Here is a 16,584-nt window from a genome sequence, read left to right as displayed (position 1 = left end):
CTCTCTCTCTCTCTCTCTCTCTCTCTCTCTCTCTCTCACAGAGGCTATTATAACCTGCTATTTTTCTTCTTCTCTATCGGTCTCTTTACCTGCCAACCTTTCCTCGAGAAATTGTACATAAGAAGCGCGCCTCAGGTAAAACAGGTATTGGAATGCATTGTGACCGGAGACAAAAAAAATGTAAAAAAAAAAAATAAAAATAAAAAAACCTCCCTGCCTAATTTGCCACCAAAAGGAAGTTTTTAAAATATCCAATGAATGACAGAAAATATAGGGAAATTACCCCACCACCACTAGGGAACACGGGGAGATTTGTTTTTTTGTTTTTTCCCCCAATGCAGGTATTTATTTCATGGGTGTGGTCTTACTGGAGTCGAGTTCTTATAAGGGGGAAGCGAGGGTGAGGAAAGCAAAAATCCCCCTCCCTCCTTCTCCCTCCCCCTCCCCTTCCCCCCTCCCCTCCCCTCTCTCCTCCCCCTCCCCCCTCCCTCTCTCCCTCTCTCCCTCCCCCCTCCTCCCTCCCTCCCTCCCTCCTCCTCCTCCTTCCTCCCTCCCTCCTTCCTCCCTCCCTCCCTCCCCTTCCTCCCTCCCTCCCTCCCTCCCTCCCTCCCTCCCTCCCTCCACTTCCTCCCCTCCCTCCTTCCTCCCTCCCCTCCCCTCCCCTTCCCTCCCCCCCTTCCCTTATTAGCTACACAAAAGAATTTCGTATATAACATGTACAGTTAATTTCAAGCGAGCTTTGTTTAGGGGGGGAGAAGGGGGTTGGGAGGAGGGGAGGAGGGGGGTTGGAAGGAGGGGAGGGGGGGTTGGAAGGAGGGGGTGGGGGAAGGGGAGGTGTTGGGTTCTAGCTATACGTAAAGGATCGAGAATTGAAGTGGGAAGAAATCGAATCAAAATGTTATAAATGAAAATCGAGAAAGAGATGAAAGTAATTTGGTTGTGGTAAAATCCTGAGGGTGTTGAAGACGTTGGCCCTTTTTGTGTTACTTGCGAGAGGTCGTGAGGTGAACTCGAGGGAGAGGTTGGAGGCCGTGACATGGGTGCAGGGAGGTGGTGTGTCCTGGGCGGGGTGAGGGAGGTGGTGTGTCCTGGGCGGGGTGAGGGAGGTGGTGTGTGTCTTGGGCAGGGAATGAGGAGGTGGGTATGTCACAGGCAGGGTGAGGGAGGTGGTGTGTCCTGGGCAGGGGCAGGGGAGGTGGTGTGTCCTGGGCGGGGTGAGGGAGGTGGTGTGTCCTGGGCGGGGTGAGGGAGGTGGTGTGTGTGTCCTAGGTGGCGCGTGGGGTGAGGGTGCAGTGAGCCTATAGACTTAACATGTACGATATCGTCAACAGTTCAGCCCGGTTATTGAGACTCCAGAAGACGCGCAATTAGTGTCTGAGGCTCACGTTACCGCGCCAAGAAACTTATGGTGAGAGAAGCTAAAGGTTGACGCCGCTCGATATGGCGTAGTATAGTCTGGTAGGATAGTGATCTGCCACCCCTCTTGTGTATACTCAGCGGGCAGACACACACACACACAACCTCCAGTTCTAAGCGTCGGTCTGATCTCCTCCTTCACGGATGCGTCGACGAGCAATCACCGCTGGTTATCGGAATGATCTCTCAATTCCGGGTGGTGATTGGTGGTTATTGTCAGAATTTACAGGTCCTGATGTTCCTCCCGCTGAAAGAAAAGTCCTCGATCCGCTGTTGCTGGCGTTGAGGGAGGTGTGTGTGTGTGTGTGTGTGTGTGTGTGTGTGCGTGTGTGTGTGTGTGTGTGTGTGTGTGTGTGTGTGTACATATATTTTGGCAAGAGACGAGTTCCTACAAATTATTTATAAGTTAAGCAATACAGATCTCTTATATAAACACGTGTTAAATATTATGATGAGAGAAACAGTAGCGAGAAAAGCACATATTTACACAAAGACAGAAGCCAATTTTATATAATATCAACGTAACAAAAACCAGTTCAGGTGTGACGTAACTCGGCGCACCAGTTTTTTTGGTTGGATGGTGTCTTCATGGTGTACCTGTAGATCACACAAAAAAAAGTAAATTAGATTTTCTGGTTCCACTCTGCATTGGAAACTAATTAAGGAGGTTAAGAAACACGACCCTGAGGTGGTGGCTTTATTATAACATTGTTCCTGAGGTGGTGGTGGCTTTATTATAACATTGTTCCTGAGGTGGTGGTGGCTTTGTTATAACATTGTTCCTGAGGTGGTGGTGTCTATTATAACATTGTTCCTGAGGTGGTTGTGGCTTTGTTATAACATTGTTCCTGAGGTGGTTGTGGCTTTATAACATTGATCGGCTATACGAGATACCTCTAGCCTTCAGACGGCATATACCTGTACACTTGTTAACCTGCCTGTGAGTGTAAACGATGGTCCTGGGAAGATGTACACAACCAGCTTCCCAAAGTATGCTTCTAGGATAATCAATATTGTGGTAGGGTGGGATGGATGGAAGGAGGGAGGGAGGGAGGGAGGGAGGGAGGGAGGGAAGGAAGGAAGGAAGGAAGGAAGGAAGGAAAGAGGGAGAGAGAGGGAGGGAAGGAGCAGTAAGGTGTGACACTACAGGTAACACTCCCACCGCTGTATGTTAATTAAGGTCTTATGGGTGACAGCATCTGTTTACAGGAATCAACTTCAGTTTTAATGATGGCTGTCGTTTTACCTGTCCGTTTGTCTTGACTATTTCATTCTCTTTAACCTAACACCTCAGGTAACGTAAAAGTGTTTAATTATCAGGTAAAATAAGTTGGGGTGCCTTATCTTCACGTGAGCTATTTTTTCATCAGTTCGGCGTGTAGTGTAGAGAGCTGTGAGTGTTGCAGTGTAGAGAGCTGTGAGTGTTGTAGTGTAGAGAGCTGTGAGTGTTGCAGTGTAGAGAGCTGTGAGTGTTGCAGTGTAGAGAGCTGTGAGTGTTGCAGTGTAGAGAGCTGTGAGTGTTGCAGTGTAGAGAGCTGTGAGTGTTGTAGTGTAGAGAGCTGTGAGTGTTGCAGTGTAGAGAGCTGTGAGTGTTGCAGTGTAGAGAGCTGTGAGTGTTGTAGTGTAAAGTTGTGAGGCGTGTTGTTGTGTTGGATGAATAATTATGAGGTTTATTTAAATAGTTCATGATACACAAGTTGTCAAGAGGCAGGTAAGTGCAGGTAACTCACTTGTCAACAGGTAAGAGACTCGACGCTGCTGCTGGTTCTACATTATTACTTAAACACACACACACACACACACACTAATAATAATAATAATAAGAAGATATACATTAACGTCAACCATGAAGATTGCATTATATATACTGTACAGTTAAAAAGTAAATTGTATTAGGAAAAACTGTAAATTAAAATGAAATATTGTAATTAAGGTAAAATAAAAATAGTAAGATGAAAACATAACGAGAAAAATATTTAAAACTCATTATAGCTGCTGCTGGCGGTCATAGATGTGTTGACTTTTTGTACCGGGATGGAGCTTCACTTCACCAGCTAAAGAAAAGCTAAAATAAATGTAGCTGTCATGTTTGTAAGAGTTAAACAGACAACGTACTTTTTGATACAAGGATGTGTTCGTTAGACTCACAGACGGACGGACGGGTTGTCAGATATGCTAACTACCCCAAGATGAGGTTAACCATCTTGGGGTTAACTGCCTAGTTTAAGAGCACGCAATTATGCTGCTTCACTTTCTTTCTTTATCTTTTTTTTTGTGTTACGATTTTAGGTGTGTGTGTGTGTGTGTGTGTGTGTGTGTGAGGAAAAACAGGAAATATACTCCCTATAAATTCACATGATAAATTTAACTCATTCCACAGCAAATCCTCTTCTCTTATCAATTTGTAAAGTAGAAAAATGTGTTTGGTTAGGTTAGTTTTAGTGTAATGAATGAGGCAGAAGAATGACTGTGAATGTTGTTGTGTCTGGCGTGTGGAGGAGAGTCGTTCACTGCCTGACCTTTGAGAGAAACACTGTCGCTTCTCAGATCACCTTGGGGGTATTAACACTGTGTACTGTGGGGGCCAGGTGGCTAGTTAAAGATGAGGAGGTGTGGCGGAAACAGGTCTGATCTACACGGGGTGGTGGTGCTGGCCTTGACCGGGTGTGAGAGACTTAGCTGGAACACAACCCGGAGTTATCGTGAGGGTGCTGGAACACAACCCGGAGTTATCGTGAGGGTGCTACTGGAACACAACCCGGAGTTATCGTGAGGGTGCTACTGTAACACAAGCTCGAGTTATCGTGAGGGTGCTGGAACACAACCCGGAATTATCGTTAGGTACTGGTGAACAGATTAATGGTCTACGTCTATCATGTTACATTCCTGTGACGTGGATGACCAATTACCGATCAAGAGATGCTTATAGATGAAGACGTCTCTGGTATGTGTACGTCACAAGCGGCTATTATGGTTCCAGCAGGTCGACCAGCGGGTGTGTGCAGAAAAGACGTGATTGAATGTCTCGATAATAACACAACTTGGCTCCCTTAACTATGTGGTAACTGAGAGATTGATGGAAATTAGAAATATTATCAAGCTTTGAGAGACTATTTTGTTTCCAGTTAAATACTAAGACGAACTAAAGGTAAGAGATTAGTGTGAGATGAGGTGAAATGCCAAAAAAAAGTTTGGTCTTTAGTGATAATTAAATACAAATGTAAATTGATGAGAATGGCAGCACGGGTCGGGGAGCTTACATGGGTATCTGACAGTCTAGTGAGGAAAAGTGAAGGAAAAAAAATATTGAGAGGAATTCGATAATATATGCTATACAAATTTAAGATGAAAAACAGAAAAATAATTGTATAATGTAAACTGGGTATCGTTTAGAATATGTATTAGTCGTGTATAAGACGTGTTCCAACAGTGTTCGTGTCGTGATGACCATAAGACCAGTACTATACTTGGGTACAGTGAGTGACAATGTTTTGATAGGAACTTTGTTTTTCCCTTCACCTGAGCGACGTACCCGGCCACACGTTGCACCTGTTGAATCAGCGCCACACCTCAGGCCGGCCCAGCACGTTACCTGGTGTGTGTGTGTGTGTGTGTGTGTCGCCTCTGGTATGTGCAGTAACTGTTAACTCGGCCTGATGGTGTCTGATATTATGGTGTGAGGTTGGCACCGGTGAGAGGTTCTGAGTTTCTGGTCGCTGAGAGGTTCTGGTCGCTGAGAGGTTGAGGCCGCTAAGAGGTTGAGGCCGCTAAGAGGTTCTAGCCGCTGAGACAATGCAAACATATTTTACAATGCCATTAAACCTCGCGTGTATTGTGCGGTAATGTGTGTGTGTGTGTGTGAGTCTGCCGTCTACCTCCGTGACTGATATAATTAAAGAAACAACACCTGAGACTAACACATCAACACTTAACACTCAAGTATGTTCATAAATCAATTAATTATACGCTTATGGTCGACTACCTAAGAAGACTTAACTAGTGCTCTGTCGTATAAGAGAATTATATCTACTACTTCGAATTCTATTGATTTACTGTGATATTTTTTGTTCGTTACTGCCAGGTTGTGAAGAGGAAGAAAGGACAGGTAAGGTCTTTCATCACTCAGGTGTGTATTGGTGGCGGTTGAGGTTAGGGTATGGTCCGTGTTGGGGTGATTGGGTGATTCAGCGTCCGTGTTGAGGTGATTGGGTGACTCGGCGTCCGTGTTGGGGTGATTCAGCGTCCGTTTTGAGGTGATTGGGTGACTCAGCGTCCGTGTTAAGATGATTGGGTGACTGTCAGCGTCCGTGTTAAGATGACTATGTATAATGTAAGGTAACCTGTTGATGTGTCAGCCAATCACCAGCTACTACTATACTGACAGCTGATCACTCCTGCTGACGTTTGCTGACCAACTGTGTATGGGATGATGATGGCCTTTTCTGTTGACATTTGTATTGTAGTTAATAATTATTAGCATATGAATGTGTGTCTTTATTACACACACACGCACACACACACACACACACACACACACACACACACACACACACTGCATCTCCCAGTTATCTCCTCCTCAAATGTACAATAATAATCTTCCTAAGTCGATTTTTTTTTGAGGGACCAATAATTTCAGACCTGTGTGTTGATGTTCAGTAATTGGTGGGTATGGACACAGTGCTCTCTCTCTCTCTCTCTCTCTCTCTCTCTCTCTCTCTCGTGCTGTTATCTCACATGTGATAATTCTTAACGTTATCAGTCTTACGTCTTGCAAGATATCGTTTATGATAGTTGTCGTAAGTTAATAACAGAACCCGTTTTCCTTAGTAATATCCATAATGTATTGTGATTATTGTCTCATGACCGTGTTACCTGCGGGTGTGGGAGGCAGTACAGGGCTGGGAGGTAGTGTGGGTGTGGGAGGGAGTACAGGTGTGGGAAGCAGTAGTAGTGTGGTATGGGCGTGATGCTCCACCCAAGAAAGTCATGACAGGGCAACTTTCATTATCAGGTCTCAGGTAACAACTTGTCTTCTTCGGATTGTCAGGCTAGGTTGGGTTAGGTTAGGTTAGGTATGGACGCTGTTGGCTGATGACTGTTCCGTGTTCGTGTGTGGGTCAGGTATGGGGCTGTGTGGGTCAGGTATGGGGCTGCGTGTGTGGGTCAGGTATGGGGCTGCGTGTGTGGGTGGTATGGGGGCTGCGTGTGTGGGTCAGGTAGGGGCTTATGTGTGGGTCAGGTATGGGGGCTGCGTGTATTGGGTCAGGTATGGGGGCTGCGTGTGTGGGTCAGGTATGGGGGGCTGCGTGTGTGGGTCAGGTATGGGGGGCTGCGTGTGTGGGTCAGGTATGGGGGGCTGCGTGTGTGGGTCAGGTATGGGGCTACGTGTGTGGGTCAGGTATGGGGGCTGCGTGTGTGGGTCAGGTATGGGGGGGCTGCGTGTGTGGGTCAGGTATGGGGCTGCGTGTGTGGGTCAGGTATGGGGGCTGCGTGTGTGGGTCCAGGTATGGGGGGAGCTGCGTGTGTGGGTCAGGTATGGGGGCTGCGTGTGTGGGTCAGGTATGGGGGGCTGCGTGTGTGGGTCAGGTATGGGGCTGCGTGTGTGGGTCAGGTATGGGGGGAGCTACGTGTGTGGGTCAGGTATGGGGGGCTACGTGTGTGGGTCAGGTATGGGGGGCTGCGTGTGTGGGTCAGGTGTCAGGGGTGTGACGCTCGTATGTCTTTATTCTGTGTCTTGTGTTTTGTCCCATCAGTTGCGGTTGACTGCTTGACGGTCGCCTCACATAACTCTATAAAAATTCGCCTTATTTAGTGGGGAGACATACAGGGGTGTCCGTCTGTCTGTTTACCTCCCTCCCTCCCTCCCTCCTCCCTCCTCCCTCCTCCCTCCCTCCCTCCCTCCCTCCCTCCCTACGAAAGATGGTCTCAAGTCGATATGAAATTTATTTGATATCTGTAAATTAGTAATGTCCAGACTGAGACATAATTGGCATTTTTCGTACATGTCTGCCACAGTTATGGCTTCACTGCATCTTCAACATATTAGCTGGGCATAATTAACTACAATTAACTTGTTTTACGTCTCGTCGTCAACAGTAACTATGCCTTAAATTTACGTCATCCAGAAATTTTCAGATATTTAGTACAAAAACACATACTTAGTGAGTACATGATGTGGGCAGAGATACCATGGTTAGTGGAGCTAATTAAAGTTAATGGACAATGAGAGGCGCTGGCATGTTTGACGCCTATGTGAGAAGTTCTCTACAACACCACCTGCAGGGCGTGATATGTGACGATATCTAACACCAGGTGACTGTATGGTGGTGTAGGGTGTCGCTGTGCCTGCTGGTGTTAAAGATAATGTAGACGCTGGCGGTGTCCGCGACAGTGAGTGGTAGCGGGCGTGACCTCGACAACATGTGGCGTATATACCATACCTGCTTGGGTGGTGGGGGGGGGGGGTAAATCAGAATCGTGTGATGGTCTTACTGGTGGTGGTGGTACTGCTGCAGGAGGTCGCCGTGGCTGGTTCTCCTGGTGGTGGTGGTACTGCTGCAGGAGGTCGCCGTGGCTGGTTCTCCTGGCTGCTGTGGGATCCGGCTGGTGAGGACTGAGGACCCACGAAATACTTCTGTGTTTACATAAAGGTCCTGACCTCTCGGCACTGGTCCTTCACGACTCGGCAGTGTAACAACAAGACGCGGTATACTATAGATAATTAATATGAAAGATTAAACCAGCGTGTAAAAATCTTCATTACTCTGGGCACAAGAAGGAAGTGAGGCGGTAAAATTTTTGTGATGAAATGATGAATGAAAACATGATGTGACTTGGACAGGTGAGAGCGGCCGTCCAGCAGGAATTAATAGGTTTATGACCTTCCCTCGTGTACCTGACGCCTGAGACTACCATGATGTACAGGTGTGGTGTCCCGACCATGATATGCAGGTACTTACAGTTATGAGATCACCTGAAGATCAGACACCCTCAACCTATTTCACCTGATGATTAAACACCTTAACGCTACCTAAGGGGGTTAGGTTAGGGTGTTTTAATCATCACATGTAATAAGCTAGGGTGTTTAATCTTCAGGTGAACGGAAGAGTGTCTGACCACCATAAAGTGTGCCTGGAGTGTGTGTTACAGCAACTTTTTGTGGGGTCCGTGTTGCTGGTGTGGTGATGGGAGAGATATTGTGGTGGCGTCATGGTATCTCACTGGTATCTCGACATAATGATCCAGGTTCGATGTTTGCCGACCACAAGTAGTTACCCGTATCCTGTAGTGCTGTATAGGCCACACGTACACACACACACACACACACACACACACACACACACAATGTTGCCGAGGAGCCTGGTCAGCAACACCAACGGATGAAATACGCTTCAGTAGTCCCACAAATTAAATCCACAGCGGACGGGATCACTATTGAAACTGTCAGGGCTCACAGCAGCGAGTCACAACCCGTCCTCTTGATAAAGTACTCCAGCACCTGCAGTAATCTTGACAAGCTATCTGAAGGACACGCCCAAGTGTATCAAAGGTATATAGGACGAGTCGACCTGTGGTAAAGGTGTCCGCCTGCACCTGTAATATTACCTGTGAAGCAACAAAACAACAGCGGAACTCACACAACAGCGGGCAAGAACCGGAAAAATTATCCATAAATCAAGAAGACTGCAACAGGGAGCGACGGAGAACGACAGGGAAACGACGGGGAACGACAGGGGGCGACGGGGAACGACAGGGAAACGACGGGGAACGACAGGGGGCGACGGGGAACGACAGGGGGCGACGGGGAACGACAGGGGGCGACGGGGAACGACAGGGGGCGACGGGGAACGACAATGAGCAACAGGGGGCGACACATAATACGCAATATTATCCAGTACAAAGTGATCTCTTAGACTGACTGGCCGTAATGTGTGTTATCAAACCACCTTAGATAGTAGCGCTTCACTCCAATACAGTACCAGGCTGTTTTCTGTTTATAATAACAAGGAGTTAACAGTTAGTATAGCAAGTGTGTGTTGAGGAGCCTCGCTGAAGGGTCTATTGCCTTCCAGTAACACCCAAGACCGGGGGTGTGGTGAGGGCGGCTTCCTCCCGGTGACTGGGTCGGTCGGTCACAACATTCTGTCGACATAGTTTTTGTTATATTGTTAAAATTAGATTAATCAGGGAACTACTCGTGTTGATATAGGGGATAAAGAAGTAATAGTATTTTAGTGCTTGTGGGTTTCTTAAGTGTTTATTGTCGAGTTTTTGTTCCTGATGAGCTGAGAATTATTGCCGTCTGAAGGCAGGAGAACCACTTGGAGGTTGACGGCACCGGCAGCTGAGGTTCTTGTCGGACACCACCACCAGGGCACCACCACTACCACCAGGGCACCACCACCCCCACCAGGGCACCACCACCACCACCACTCCAGGGCACCACCACCCCCACCTGGGCACCACCACCACCACCAGGGCACCACCACTACCACCAGGGCACCACCACCCCCACCAGGGCCACCACCACCACCACCAGGGCACCACCACCACCACCAGGGCACCCAGTATGTGTCTCTCTCCGGCGACTTTGTTGTGACAGTTAATTATTATCTTGTTTGTCGTTGTAATGGTGTTTGATCCCAGCAATTATGGGCTTGAGGTTTAATGTTTTCTTTATTATATAACCCGGAGTTACTGCCGCACTTGCCTCCTCTCCTCCCTTGTGTTATACAGGTTACAAACTCAGTGAATTATCGTGTTGTTTTGTGTGTTTGTTATTTCTATTATTATTTTTTTTTGGTGGGGGCGGTGAGTAACACGTAATCTCAAGAGGCTGTATTTGGTCATCCAGTTATGCTGCTTTTTGGTCGACTGGAGTCACGACCACAAGAACACGAAGAACAGTATTAGAGTGAAGGATATTTTGTTTTGTGTTTTTGTCTCTATGAACGTTGATGGTTGTATGGTGTTGCCAACCTACACACACACACACACACACACACACACACACACACACACACACACACGCACACTTCTTGTTTTAGTTTTTTTCACAACATTAACCTCCATCTTTTGTTTACCGGAATCCTCTACATAGATCTTTGTGTGTGTGAGGAGAATAGAACAGGTACCTCCAGGGAAGCACAGGGCGAGTGAGAGAGGTCAACAAGAGAGAGGTCAACAAAAGAGAGGTCAACAAGAGAGAGGTCAACAAGAGAGATGTACTACCTTACTTAGATGGGTTAAAACTAGAGGCTAGGAATGATAGATATTTTTACCTCACAATAATTCATCTTACTCCTGAACCATCTATAAGGAACACGTGCTAAGGTAACAGTTACTTAATACATCACAGCGAAGGAACATCACAATAAAGGAACATCATAGCGAAGGAACATAAAGCGAAGGAACATCGAGCGAGGAACATCACAATAAAGGAACATCACAGCGAAGGAACGTCACAATAAAGGAACATCACAGCGAAGGAACATCACAATAAAAGAACATCACAGCGAAGGAACATCACAATAAAGGAACATCACAATAAAGGAACATCACAATAAAGGAACATCACCATAAAGGGACATCACAACTAAGTAACATCACCATAAAGGAACATCACAACTAAGTAACATCACCATAAAGGAACATCACAACTAAGTAACATCACGGGAGTAAGACTAAAGAGAACCCCCCACCCCCCTACACACACACACGTCACCCCGCTGATCACAATGACAAATTTTCCAGCCTAACAAACGTGTTTCTTGGCCACGTTACCTCTTGTCTACTGTTTGGTTTGTCTTATCCTCAACTGTTTTGTATTTTTTTTCTAGATATAAATTTTCGTTAATGTAATCTCGGCGTTGATGAAAAAAGAAGAAAAAAAGTAATATAAGATGGGAAATATACATAAATCTTTCTGTTTTTCTCACGTGTTTTAAAAAAAAGGTCAGGTTGTTTATCTTTTGGTATAGTGTGAGTTTAGCGGTGAGAGTCGTGGTCCCAGAGGCGACACTTGGAAGATTGCAGCTTATCATCTCCTCAGTCTGGTTTTCTTTGAAGTGAGAGACTGCTTCTCGCTGTTTGGGCAGTTAATAATTTATAAGAGGAGATGAAGTGCTTTTACCTGCTTCAACAATACATTACTCTCTCTCTCTCTCTCTCTCTCTCTCTCTCTCTCTCTCTCTCTCTCTCTCTCTCTCTCTCTCTCTCTCTCTCTCTCTCTCTCTCTCTCTCTCTCTCTCTCTCTCTCTCTCTCTCTCAAAGCAGGGAAGAACAACACACATACACAGCCAACAACACTACGCCACTTACCTGTGCAGAACACCTTAATAAATTACTCATCATTGCACACACATATTTCATTACCTGTCGCCTCGCTTTGTCTTCATAAAATTGTTGTAAGTTGAATTATTAACTTTATCTTATAATAAACCACAACATAAAAAAAAAAAACTTATCGATATATTTTTTGTATCCCATTATCACACCTGATCGATACCTGCTAATGAAATTCCTCACTTACATTGTTAGTGTACATTAAATTTGCTGCGTCCAGGTGTACTTTTATCGTCTCTAGATCACTTATATTTTTCTTTCTTTCTTTATCTACGTCAGAGTTTTATGTCAGTGTTGGACGCCGCTTGGTGTACCTGTTCTCACCTCCAATACCTTCACCTCCTGTTAATGTTGTACTACGTGGGTTAATAACTTGTTCCTGCTTTTGATTGTTGATACAGTCTTGTTAACGTTACCCTCCCTCCACCCCCTCAGAGACCTTCTTGGTGAGCCGTTTGGGTGGTGATGATGATGATGGTGTGTGTGTGTGTGTGTGTGTGTGTGTGTGTGTGTGTGTGTGTGTGTGAACAATTTCTTGCTCCTTATTTTTGTCTCACTTTTTGCCTTACGTTAATAATTCCTACCTCTTGCGATTTTTATTTATCACTGGGATTTCCCCTCAACTTGTCCTGTTTTTTAGTGTGTCCAGGTTTGGTCACAAAGTATAAAAAAAAATAAAAAATAACACTTGGTTGTATACCTGGAGGTAGTGATTAATTAATACGCCATATTTGACAGGTAAAATCTCAATGTTGTCTTGTGACCGACGCAGAAAACTGCAATTCTCGTGTTGGTTACATTGTATTGTTCTTGTTACATCTGTACTTGTTTGGTAGTAAGGTGTCTCTTATATTAATGGAATATTTTGTTTTTGTTTTAACCTTTATAAGTTATCAGATTAGAGACTGAGACAGTATTACAAACGTGGCCATAAGTAGACCTTGTTAACATTATGGAAGAATTCAGGTAACGTTAATTATACTACACAGGTGTTATTATTCCGTCTCATTATAACCCGTCACCTTTACTTCACCGCTGTAACACCGTGAAGGTTGCAAGAGTCTCATTCTGGTATTTTGTTTACATAATATTCTGCAGTAATGAAGTCATGTTTCTGTTATGGTTCTGAGAGACTGTTTGGCTTCGGTACGCGAGGCTTGTGTCATGTTGTTGTGTCATGATGATGTGTTATGTGTCATGTATCTTGTGTCATGTGTCTATTGAGGTCTTGGTTCATGCTACAGGGTTGAGACAAGCTATATGAAGACCACAAGTATTTCATTACACTAGTACACACACACATGTACACACGTTTACCTACACAGTGACAGACATGTACGTTCAAATATTAACTAAGGAAACACTCTGATGTGTATCTCAAGACTACAGTCCGCGGCATCACTCCAAGTTATTCCATCTTAATATATAGAGTAATAAAAATATAAAACGTCATTACGTGCAGAAAACCACTTGACAGAAGAGACGGTGTACAGAAGAGACGGTGTACAGAACAGACGGTGTACAGAACAGACGGTGTACAGAACAGACGGTGGACAGAACAGACGGTGTACAGAACAGACGGTGTACAGAACAGACGGTGTACAGAACAGACGGTGTACAGAACAGACGGTGGACAGAACAGACTGACAGAAGAGACGGTGTACAGAAGAGACGGTGTACAGAAGAGACGTGTACAGAAGAGATGACAGAAGAGAGCGGTGTACAGAAGAGACAGAAGAGACGGTGTACAGAACAGACGGTGTACAGAAGAGACGGAACAGACGGTGTACAGAACAGACGGTGTACAGAACAGACGTGCAGAACAGACGGTGTACGGAACAGACGGTGTGCAGAATCAGACGGTGTGCAGAATCAGACGGTGTACAGAATCAGACGGTGTACAGAATCAGACGGTGTACAGAACAGACGGTGTACAGAAGAGACGGTGTACAGAAGAGACGGTGTACAGAAGAGACGGTGTACAGAACAGACGGTGGACAGAACAGACGGTGGACATTCCATAAGAAATTTCACGTCACTACACAAAAGCCGGTGTCACTCAGTAGCTTGGAAATACCCAGGAGCATAACTCTCTCTCTCTCTCTCTCTCTCTCTCTCTCTCTCTCTCTCTCTCTCTCTCTCTCTCTCTCTCTCTCTCTCTCTCTCTACTCCTGTAATTAAATCAGTTGTCTAAGTCGCCATTATAAAATATTGATTGATATATACGACTGTGTGCCTGAACAACCAAGGTCTTTAAAACAAGACTAATAAATCACTTCATACACGATATAATAATAAATGATAAACAAAATATGGGGGGGGGCGGCTGAGGGAGGGGGTGCTGAGGGAGGGGGGGGGCTGGGGAGGGGGGCTGCGTGAGGGAACTGAGATGATGGGTCTGAGATGCATGCAAACTATCAATCAAAACTGAGAGATGTTTTGCTTTATTGCACATTGAAGGAGTGTTTGGTTAGGTTAGGTTGCTTGTTAAGGGTTAGGTTAGGTGTAAAGTAAGGTACATGATAAACACCGCCACTAGGATACTGTACTGCCCAGGTAAGGGGTGACACTGGAGGCTTAAACACATAGCTAATTACGTCAGGTGTGCTTATGGGTTTTATAATGGCTATTTACATCATTATCGTGGAGGTTAAAACAGCCATTACAGCCACATAAACCAAGACATTATCGTGAAGGTTAAAACAGCCATTACAGCCACATAAACCAAGACATTATCGTGGAGGTTAAAACAGCCATTACAGCCACATAAACCAAGACATTATCGTGGAGGTTAAAACAGCCATTACAGCCACATAAACCAAGACATTATCGTGGAGGTTAAAACAGCCATTACAGCCACATAAACCAAACCAAGACATTATCGTCGTGAGGTTAAAACAGCCATTACAGCCACATAAACCAAGTCATTATCGTGGAGGTTAAAACAGCCATTACAGCCACAAACCAAGACATTATCGTGGGAGGTTAAAACAGCCATTACAGCCACATAAACCAAGACATTATCGTGGAGGTTAAAACAGCCATTACAGCCACATAAACCAAGACATTATCGTGGAGGTTAAAACAGCCAAACAAATCCCCAAAACAGTGGGCTAAACAGATTAAATTAACAGGTGATAAGACTTTATACTTTATAGTGTAGTGATTATCTTACGCTAAGGGAGGTCTCTTAGTACCTGAACAACATCGTACCATGCGTCAGTAGACAGGAAGCGGTGGTAATGTGTCAGCTTTGTGTGCGTGTCGTAAAGATCTGTATAAGGTCAGCATATGTAGTGTGGCTGTAGGAACAATTGGTACTCGTTAGTAGTCTGTGATGGGACGAGGAGCCGAGTATAACCTCATGAAACTCTGAAAAAGATAAATAATGTGTTGAAGCATGAACGGTTGTGAAATGGTACTAACTGAGAAGAGGAATAAAAAGAGAAGTGATAGAGGTAATAGAAAGGCAAAAAAAAAAAAAGAAGGGGGAGGGGAAGGAAAGAGAGAAGAAGAAAGATGGAGGAGAAGCCAGGAGTTAAAGAGAGGGGGAAAGAAGAAACAGGTTGAGGACGACGGCTATTAATGTGGGGGAAAGACGTAAAAGAATTGCGAGTCCGCTTTTTTACCGGGAGGAACTTGCTTGCCCTGGGTTTTTGTAGGGGCGCTGCGCATCGATCTTCTTCATACGACGACGCTTCTTCAGAGATATAAACACGTATTTAAACTGCAGCTAAACGGCTATAATTTTGTAGCAAGTCGTGGCGGCCGGGATAGGAGGTGAAAGGAGTGAACGACGATTGCCAGTGAAAAGAAACGAAGCGAGCCGGGAAAAGAGATGAGGCGGGGAAAAATTCATCTAGAGCTTTGGCAGCGGCGGGACGGAGACAAAAACTAGAGGTTGACTTGGCAACTTGGCCAGTGCAAAGCAATGCAGCGCGTCGCCCGCCTCCCTGCTGGTGGTGGTGATGCTGGTGGTGGGACTTGTTGGTGATGCCGGTGCTGGGACTTGTTGGTGATGCTGGTGGTGGGACTTGTTGGTGATGCTGGTGGTGGGACTTGTTGGTGATGCTGGTGGTGGGACTTGGTGGTGGAGATACTGATTGGACGTTTTGTTGTGGTGTTAGTGGTGTTAAGCAGTGGGTGTGTTAACATGTGTGTCGTGTTATCTTCCATCCTCCCTCCACCAGTGTTACTCTTGTATATATATATTATAATGGCGTCCGTCTCCTTGGTATAATATATACAAAAAAATTATATACATCATAATTATAATGTCTCGTCTTATGCTGTGGTCTTATATTCAACGATGAATTATAATGCTCCTGAAATAATCTTGACAGAATGTGTATGTTAAGATATATAATGTAGTCTCGTGTCGGTTATTATACTTAAAATATAGTGTGTTTAAATACTACCTGAGGTGATTTTATTGTGTTAGTGCACCGTGTGTGTATGTGTGTGTGTGTGTGTGTGTGTGTGCGTGTGTATGTGTGTGTCTATGTGTGTGTGTGCGTGTGCGCGTGTGCATGTATGTGTGTGTGTGTGTGCGTGTGTGTGTGTGTGTGTGTGTGTGTGCGCGTGTGTGCGTGTGTGTGTGTGTGTGTGTGTGTGGTCATCTACTTGTAGTTCTTGGGTAGCGGGGGGTACACCAGGGTAATGCCGTGTACAGTGGTCAGCAGCGGGAGGACAGTGTGTTGGACGTTGACCTGATTCATCACTACCTTGTTCACACGGCCGCCGTCGGCTTGGGCTGCGGCGTGTGTCTTAAGACGTTTTTTTACGGTTCATCTTCACTAGACCTGTTGGTTTGCTTAGATTAAC

At 45.4% G+C, this 16,584-nt stretch overlaps 1 protein-coding gene across 1 annotated transcript in view; it reads left to right on the top strand.

Annotated features, from left to right (window-relative positions):
* The window catches only part of LOC121874349 (zyxin-like), a 202,662-nt gene extending 188,813 nt beyond the window's left edge, over positions 1-13,849 (top strand). Inside the window, exon 6 of the mRNA XM_042378474.1 lies at positions 13,254-13,849. Within this exon, the coding sequence (XP_042234408.1) occupies positions 13,254-13,849 (596 nt within the window). The remainder of the gene's footprint in view (positions 1-13,253) is intronic.
* Positions 13,850-16,584: the final 2,735 nt, after the last annotated feature.

Source organism: Homarus americanus, unplaced genomic scaffold, assembly GCF_018991925.1.
Source record: "Homarus americanus isolate GMGI-L3 unplaced genomic scaffold, GMGI_Hamer_2.0 scaffold50959, whole genome shotgun sequence".
NCBI classification, from domain to species: Eukaryota; Metazoa; Arthropoda; class Malacostraca; order Decapoda; family Nephropidae; genus Homarus; species Homarus americanus.
Note: the sequence above shows the minus strand (reverse complement) of the source record. Positions and strands in the feature narration are given on the sequence as shown.